We start from the raw sequence: 9,409 nt of genomic DNA, 5'->3' as shown, positions 1-9,409 counted from the left end.
GCAGTCACTGACTGCATTCACTATTTGGTTTAACTGTAAAGTGTATCACTTGTTCTGTACTGTTAAAAAAAAATAAAACCATAACATGTGTCACAATGACAGGAGTCCCTTAAGGAAAAAAGGTCTGGAACACTGGGTTACAAAATCCTACATTGTTGTCGGTTCACAGTGTTTCTTTCACCCAATACATGTCTGTGACTGTGACAACTGACTGGGGTGTGTGACAAAAAATTATGTTATACTGTTAACAGTGGAGAATACATTAACACATTTCACTTTTAATAGTTTTATTTTCAAATTATGTGCAATGTGAATTTCACAGTTGAGCTCAACCACCACTATAACCCGAAACCCAAAACAGACAAACCAGCGAAAGAAAAGCATGAACACAATAGAATAGCACCCATAAGTGATGCAAGTAAATGACCAGAATAACCATGTATTGCAGCCCAGGGCCACTGACTCTTAAACAAAGAAAGCAGTTTTTTTTTTTTTAGCTTGTTGTATTACATGACTGGTGTTTATAACGTGATGTAACAATGTAGTTACTTGATCTGTAATGCTTAGTTTCGGTGAGATGTTACAAAGAAATACTACTGTACTGGGGGGGAGGGGGGAGACAAAATATCACTCGTGCGGGTAATCATTTTTTTCTCAACAGAGCGGGATTACTCTACCAAAACTAAATAGGTAAGTACATAAAGAAAGAAAAAGAAAAACAGCCACTGGAGACAACAAAAAGAAAATCACATCTATTTTTTTTTCAAGTTATAAAAGAAACTGAAAAGAAGTTTAAAAAACTGTGCAAGTACAGCAAACCTATAGTACAGTATATTACACATAACAAAAAAAAATAATGTAAATACAGTACTGTGTATCAGTAGAAATCCTGAGAGTTCTGTTCCTGGTTCTCAAATGGCCATCTGTAGGCATGTGGATGAAGCTCAAACCATCTCTCACACTCTGTGAGGGCATTGTTCAAGCAGGGTCAATTCAAAATGAGCTCCAAGTCAGTCAACAGTGGATCTTCTCTTGGAGAAGTTAACATCATATCATCAAGTCCTTACTGAATGTGACTCTTCTGGTGTTAATGTCCATGTAAATCTCTTAGATGATTGCTAAGTGGTTACCAACACCTTTTTTTGTATTAGAGGGGTACTCTTCTTTAAGATGAAATACAAGAGAAATGTGTAGTGCAAAGATGACACAGGAACCTGCATGAGGAAATTGACGGCACTGAAAATGTCCCACTTTCACAAGGAACGCCACTCAGTGGTTGTATTAATTCTTCTATACAAGATTGTCAACAAAACAAAAAGCAGCACCAACAACTTGTGTCCTCTGTGTGATGGCGTGTAGAGACAGAATTATGGCTCATGGTTAGATGAATTAGCACACAACCCGAGGCACCCTCACTTGTTCACGAGGGTGCTTCGTAAAGTTTGCAGTTAAGGACTGCTGAAGTGGAGAGTGATTCAGTGCAACGCTGAGTAAGACTTTTCAGATAATCTTTTACATAGGAACAGTTTTTGATTCTGAGGCCCCTTTTCAAGCCACAGGCACATCGGCATCCCAAATGATCTGCACTAAATTACGCATCACTTCAAGCCTGCACCCATGCAACAGCCACACAATCATTGGAACTACCATGATTTTCACTAGCAGAGACAAGCACACAAAACAATGAATGCACTTTTACTAAAGGTAATATAACGTAATATAGCCTAATCACAGTTCCATGACTTATTGCTACCACACAATTCTTTTCAATGTCCAGATCAACTATAACAAGACCTCAAATGCTTTATTGGCATTTAAGAGGAAGGTTCTTTCAACCTTCTTTCAAATGATTATTAATCCAATGTCGAAAAACAACCTCAACAGAGCTCGATGCTTAACTGAGCTTTTCACACAGTTGCTTAATCAACACTATGGCCTGAAATGTCCCTTTTCTCCTAATCAAACATATCTGAAGTTTCTGAGGTAAGCCTGTTAGTTGGTCTGAACGTTCCACTTAGTGTTGACACAAATTTGACTCCGTCCATGTTTCTCCAATGTGGAGAGTGAGTATTCTAACATTTCACTTAAGTTGTCTTCACATGTGACACAAAATGGATGTCAACTCAAAGAGTGGGAGGTATAAGCCCCCCATGCAACTGGAATCTCAAGCAAAACTTAAAAATAGCTCGGAAGCCACACTTGTGTATTGTTTGACACACCGACGCATGTAAAGGAAGAGGGGGGCCTTAATATATCATATGAGCTTCAAAAACACTAAAGGTAATGTAAATCATAAGCACACTTCAAAACCTGTCTATAAAATAAGATGAAAGACTTGAAAACAGAATAGAAAAAATAATAGTAAAAACACACACAAACACAAAAGCCTCAGAGCCAGCAAACTACTAATGAGCTATAGTACTCATCTTACCCGTATGAATACATAGTTTATATAGTCATATATATATAGATTTTCACTTAATGCTGACACATAGCATCCATATCTCCAGAGGGCACTTTTATCCTGTCAATACCCTCATTTGCATGCTTTTGATTTGTAAAAATCCTTACTTATATGTATCTAAAACAAAAATAGAACATGGCTGAACAACAAGCAAAAAATAGGATAATTGCACTTATGATTCGTTGTAATGTTTTTTAAACAAGCATCTGTGTGGGTAGTTGGTGCTGTCTGGAAAAAAAATACTGCAAGCTTTAAAAGCACCCCCATTTTGATCATGTTGAACCAAAGTTTGAACGCCTTAAGACTTAACCCAAAATGGTCCTTGCGGTGCAAACCCAAGGTAACACCAGGCACAAGGCAGGCAGGACACACACTACTCCCTCTGCCCTATAGATTGATTTCCAAAAAACCAACTACCTCAAAGCACTTTCTGTAGACATTGTGGGTAAAGTTTGGCCACGACACATTCAAAATGGCGACCCAAATCCCAGAGGCGGTCAGGTGTCTCATAAACTTTGGTCCATACGTCTGCTTCATCGTTGTACTGGTAAAGGGAGTTCTTGCGGCTGGTGCGAAACACATGCTCCTCCACCATCACCTGTGTGGCTCGTACAAACAGGTGTAGCTTGCCTTGCAGCAGCATGGCCTTTATATACGGGCTTGTGGCTTGGTCAAAGGGCAGATCTCTCTTGCGGCTCCATGTGCTCTTCTTAATGTCGTAGACCTCCACAGTGAAGGTGCGCTGGTGGTTCCTGCAGATGCCGGCAATGTAGTAGATGCAGTTCTTATACAAGGCAGCCAGACCCTGACTCCGAGGGACAGTCATCGGTGCAAGATGACTCCAATAGTCCTTACGGGGATCGAAGCAAAAGAAATATTCACCTACAGAAAACAAAAAAAAGTTATTTAGAGCTGTGGTCAACTGCTTTAACATGCTTTGTCATATAAATGTCAAATATTGTACATATTTTCAGAATATTTTGAATGAATGAGAAATATGACATCACATCAACTTCAGCTCACTGTAGACATTGCATAGTTTCATATAAGCAGTATTACCGCATTACATTTTAAGTACTTGTCAGTCTTTGATGTTTTTGTAGTTGTGCGTTATGATGGATGTCATAGTCTTGCTGCAAAACAAATCTACCTACGGGTACAAATAAAGTAACCCGAACCTGAACTCACCTTGGAGGACATAGATGCGATCCTTGTACTCCACAGCAGTGTGAAACTCCATGGCCGCTGGCATAGGACAGACCGCTGTCCAACAGTTGTCCCTGGCATCGTAGCACTCTACTGACTTTAATGCATTTCGCCCATCACCTTCATATACTCTGCCCCCCAGTGCATAAAGCTTCCCACAGCAGTGCACAAGCCTGCAGCCTATCCTCGCTCTCAGAAGAGGTGCGCGTGGAAGCCATCGGTTGCCTGCGTGTTCGTACTGCCAGAAGTCACTCTCTGCCCGATGGTCTATGGACACTTCACTGTTGCTCGGTCTGTAACCTCCAGTAATGTAGATGTCATTCTCTGAGGACACCAAGATACCGACCTCCCGGAGATCATTGGGTGGCTTACAGAGCTTGAACACTCTTCCTGTGGCTGTGTCGAGGCAAGGCACCGTCTGCTTCTTCCCTGAGTGTTTGTGAGCGGCGTCAAAGCAGATGACCATCTCAGAAGCAGTCATGCCCAGGCGCTGTGGGCAACCGTTTGTGCCAGTGAGGCGAGCTTTGGCCTCAGCAGGGTCCTTCGACAGGGAGAGGGCACAAGCAAAAGGGGCGGGTATCCGACTGAGGAAGGCCTCATCCAGCAGGGGCAGACGGATGCATTGGGAAAAAACCTCAGCTAGGTGGGCCTCACGGCCAGACAGATCATGCTCCAGCCAACGGACAATGCTCTCATAGACATGCTCTTCTTTCTCCACGTTGAGGTCATCATTGTTCAAAATGCTGACCAACTGCTCCTTGGTCATCTGGAGGAACTCTTGCTCCCATGACACACACAAGAACTACCACAAAAACATAAAATGTTTCAGATTTTAGCAACCAAACACAAAGGAAGCACTGTTACAAGTCCTTGAGGGTTGTTTTTTATAATGAAAAGTGGAATATGGTAGCAGCAAGTAAAATCATTAAATCACAATGCAAATAACTGTTAAAGGACAAATCTGGCTCAAAATGAACCTAGGGGTTAATAATGTGTCCGAGTTTGACCGTTCTCTCGGATATTTTTTCATGCTAATCGAATGTAACCAGTTTTATCGCAAAATAATATAATTTATTCATTATTTATAATAATTAAAAAAAAAAAAGATTATTATAAATTAAATCGAATGTGACCAGTTTTATTGCAAACCGCTAATTAACTTATAACGCTAGTCGTCGGGGCACGGATAAAATAAAAAGAAATCGCTATTTCTATACCACTAACAAGTTTATTTCACGTATACAGGTGGGCGCCATCTTGGGAAAACATTCAGACCAGTCGAACGTTGTGCATACATTTTAATAAACAGATATAATTCATGCATTTCCATGTAAATACATTTCACAAACGTAAGTCCTATTGACCCATTGGGAAACCACGGAGTGAAAGTTCAGCTCAAGTTGCACGGCGTTCGTCGTTTGACTGGTCGTGACTGTTTTCCCAAGATGGCACCCGCCTGTATACGTGAACGGTTCTGTCTTTATAATCTATCTTTTTAATAAACTGTCTGTACACTTACAAAGTTCTCAATGCCTCGGTTTACGTGTAGGGACCCTCATTATGCTACTGTGGAAGTGTGGTGCTATTTTGAGCCTTGTTAGTGGTATAGAAATAGCGATTTCTTTTTACTTTAGCCGTGCCCCGACGACTAGCGTTATAAGCTAATTAGCGGTTTGCGATAAAACTGGTCACATTCAATTTGCATGAAAACATATCCCAGAAAACGGCCGAACTCAAACACGTTATCAACTCCTGGGTTCATTTTGCGCCGAATTTGTCCTATAACCCTTTAACGCCGACTGTCGCTAATTTGCATCAAACCCCTTCCATTCCGACTGCAGGCGAGATAGCGTGTGTATTTCCCCAATGCCGGTTTGTTTACATTCGATACACACCTAGGAACCTTTTGCACGCACTGGTTACTCGTAGGACCGGTCGGAGTGGGAACTACATCCAGTTCACGGAAGCAAGATTAACCCTAACCCCTTAACCCTTATTTGTCAATTAATTATTTGTCAATTACTTTGTGACATGAATAAAATCTACATATCTGAGATGGGAAAATGTGTTTTATTAATTTTACCATTTTGTAAAGAATTTTACCATGAATGCCTGTTGTCGCTATTTTGCATCATACCTACATTTATATCTATTCTATATGCTATAGACAAATTAACAATCTCAACTTAATTTAGCATCAGCTTGGAGCCAGAAACACACATAATAATTTTTGTTATATAATTGTGAATAAATTCAGGCGTCACAGGGTTAAGAAACCAATCCTGTTGACATGTTAAACTGACCTTCTTGCGGATGTAGTCCTGTGAGCGTTCCCTCAGCTCCTGATGTCCATAGGCATCAGCAAACATGTAGACCCCAATACAGTTCTGGGGGTCCAGTCTGCTGATCATGAACTGGGCACACTGGTCCTGCAAGGCAGGAATCTGGAAAATGCTGGCTGCAGTGAACAGGGCCTGGACATTGGACTCAGAAAGCATGACCCTGGATGTGTAGGCATAGTCTAGGACGAGGTGCATGGATTCAGATTCCACCCCAACAATTCTGACCTCACGCTGGCTGCTCTCTGTAAGGCCACTGGTGAACATGGACCTGGTGGTGATGGTAGAGAAAACACAAATGCTATAACTATATTAATCAATTCTCACAACAACTGCATTATGATTCAAACATGCTAAAACTTGACAAGGAAGTTTGACCTGAATATTGTAACATTTATCAGTTAACCCGTTACCAAGCTGACTCTGGAACCAAGTTATGTTTTTGGCTACTTAATTGTGAAAATACAAATATTTGTAAACATCCGACATTACCCACCTAAAATACGGGCTAATTGCTGCAAGGACATTCCGGTGACATGCAAACTTCTTGCCATGGTCCACTTCTACGACAATGTCTGTGAGCTGTGCTTCATCATACAAGGCTTTGAGCTGCTGAAGGATGTTACAGGCATGAACAGCATCTACCCCGTTGTAGTTGGTGCTTGGAGGTGTCCCATTTTGTACTTGTAACAGCTTCCCTACCTCTGAACAACACAGTACAGAGAGAGAGAAAAACATTACAATAGCGCCTCTGGAAACGGTGTAGACATTAGGGGTGGGCGATATGGCCCCTGATGATAATGATATCACAATATTATATCTGCGATAATGCTATTCTTGAGGATATGACAAAATACTGACCAATATTTTATTATCAATTTCAAGAACATAGAAATTCAACAAAATAAGTGTTACACTTTTAGGTTGGTACACAGTTTACCTTTAAATAATTAGTAAAAACTACAAAAAAGATCTCTTTTCTTTTAGTTTTAAACAACAATACCACAGAGGTAGTTACTGTACTCCTTTTATAAAAAAAAAAAAAAAAAAAAAAAAGTGATTTGATAGAGGGTCATAAACGATTATTCCTGTTGACAGACGGATATAATTCACTTTATATAGGTGTGTAGTCTAATGAAAATTTAAAAATAAACCTGTACTGTGCCATGCATTTTAACAGAACACAAGATGAAACAAATGGCAGAGTCTGATATGTCGCAAAGGTGACTATTTAAAATAATGACACAATAGTGATACACCAACACGTTTGTCAAAAAGGATTACTGTAAATTCATATGGCAAAGGTCACTGAGACAGTTTTCTACTAAGAAAGGTACATTATGTATTCTGGACTCAAACAGATCGTGTATGAGCAAAGAGTATATTTGGTCCAGTTATATTGATCAATGTTGCAACTACAACAACGTCTCATCTGCATTACTCGTTTTTTCATTCATCTGATTGTTTCTTACTTTGGGCTAAAAGTTGTTCATGTTCTCACTGACCGACTGAACATACGAAAAAAATGTGAGCCTATACTCGTGGATTCAGTTTACAAAGTAAACTTGTTTCTTGTCAGGCTTGGTATGGCAAGTTATAACGTTACAAGTGGCAGCCCAACGTCATGCCTTCTGTACTGTTTCACTACAGTCTTGTATTTCCAGCTGTTCAGGAACACAAACTAAAAGAAAAACAAATACCTCGTGTTGTATGACGCTAACTCCTTGACAGGACAAAGGCTCGCTATGAGTGAATAGAAAACTACTATCTCGCAAGGTGGTAGCTAGCTTGCTAACATCCCAAACCCTTTCCCGGCGACTGTAGGAACTGTGTGGGTGGCTAATTGAACTGGAAGAATACAAACTAACGTTATCTAATAGTTTATAATAGTTCGTCGGAATGTTTGATTATCACGTTAGCTAAGTTAGTTGACAAGCAAGCTTAACTTTTAGCAGACAGCTAGGCACCGAGCTTATGTTAGCATGCTTTCTTTGACACAACATTGCGAGATATAAATGGCGATACAAACTTAAATGCTTTCACCACTAAAGTTTCAATTTTAGAGAAACATAATAGTATTTAACGCAATGTCTAGTGCATGTCTACTGGTAAGCGCAATTCTAACCACCACATGGCTGTTTCTAGTAATGAACAAGTGTTTACACAATCAGCTGTCGATAGCAGGCTAACCGGCCGAAAGTTAGCCAGACAGCTAACATTAGCCGCATAGCGAGGCTAACGATAACGTTCAACACTTTTGAGGAGTAGTTAGAGCCTGACCTCTTTTAACGAGGATGCAACATGTCACGACTATTTCCATTAGTCTAAAATACTATACTCCACGAACATACAAACACACAAAATATAACTTTAAAAGGCGTTATTTAAGTCCGATTACTACACAAAACAAGGAAGATTTTTGCTAACCTCCACTGGCAGCCATTCTCTCCAGTCTATCTCGGGGCAGACTTGAGAAACGTCAGTGAGGGTTCAGCTGGGCCCCGGAAACAAGGAACAACCAATCACAAGAGACTCGCAGATCTCTCAGCCAATCATATTACTTTTATCTGAAATAGGGAAAAAAAAGTTGGTAGCCGTATGGGCAAATTATTCACAGCAACATTACAGACTTCACATTACATGCTTCACTCGATATAATTGACCCAAAAAAGTCAAAGCAGCCCATCTGGAGTGAAACAGGTGGATACAGAGTAGTCCATAGCAGAGAGGAAGGACAAGGCTAAATAAAAAAAATTCAAGTATGAGTTAAAACAATAAAGTGAGCAACAAAATCAAATCAAACTTTTTATAATAATTGTAATGAATGGGTGCTTTGTTGTACACATAGACTAAATATTAATGGACAGAGCCCATAGACTGTTACAATCGAAGGTTGTACAGTACAGTCTTTTAATTGGCCCTTGGACTGTAATAAGCAATTTCCACTTAGTGCAGTATAGTAGGCCTAAGTCAAGCTTAAAACACCAGTTTCTTGTGTATTAAAATAGAAAGTACACAGAGGACTCAATTCCTATGACAGGGGCGATTTTAACCCTTTTTAAACTTGGAAATGTCTGCTTCTCCATAGATAAATATCCGATTTCATTTGTAATACAACCTCACCTTTGTAGTAATGGCCCTTTGGCTGAGCATTAAAGTAAGTTTTCTCAGAATTCTTGGTGTCTTTCTAGTTACATAATTAATTGTTTCCTCTATCATGATAGTCCAAATTGATGTTAAAATGCACAGGTAATAATAATTTAAAATTACAATGTTTTAACTCTGTTGTTATTACACACAGGCCTGAATTACATACACATGCTCACTACCTATACATGCAATAATGGAGAGATGTCAGAGTGAGGGAGCTGCCCGTGGAAAGGCGCCCCAAGCAGTTGGG

General features: G+C 39.9%; 1 protein-coding gene across 2 annotated transcripts; it reads right to left on the bottom strand.

Annotated features, from left to right (window-relative positions):
* Positions 1 to 1,164: 1,164 nt before the first annotated feature.
* On the bottom strand, positions 1,165 to 8,525 carry kbtbd8 (kelch repeat and BTB (POZ) domain containing 8). 2 transcript variants are annotated; one of them, XM_028575598.1, is made up of 5 exons: positions 8,437 to 8,525; positions 6,506 to 6,713; positions 5,974 to 6,280; positions 3,653 to 4,472; positions 1,165 to 3,346 (listed from the first exon to the last, which is right to left on the bottom strand). In XM_028575598.1, exons 1-5 carry the CDS (start codon positions 8,450 to 8,452, stop codon positions 2,883 to 2,885), a joined length of 1,815 nt encoding a protein of 604 aa, XP_028431399.1. In that variant the 5' UTR covers positions 8,453 to 8,525; the 3' UTR covers positions 1,165 to 2,882. The 2 variants fall into 2 exon arrangements, with proteins under 2 accessions (XP_028431399.1, XP_028431398.1); XM_028575597.1 differs by lacking the exon at positions 8,437 to 8,525 and having other exon boundaries at positions 6,506 to 6,747.
* Between the last annotated feature and the right edge of the window lie 884 nt (positions 8,526 to 9,409).

Source organism: Perca flavescens, chromosome 4 (assembly GCF_004354835.1).
Source record: "Perca flavescens isolate YP-PL-M2 chromosome 4, PFLA_1.0, whole genome shotgun sequence".
NCBI lineage: Eukaryota > Metazoa > Chordata > Actinopteri > Perciformes > Percidae > Perca > Perca flavescens.
Note: the sequence above shows the minus strand (reverse complement) of the source record. Positions and strands in the feature narration are given on the sequence as shown.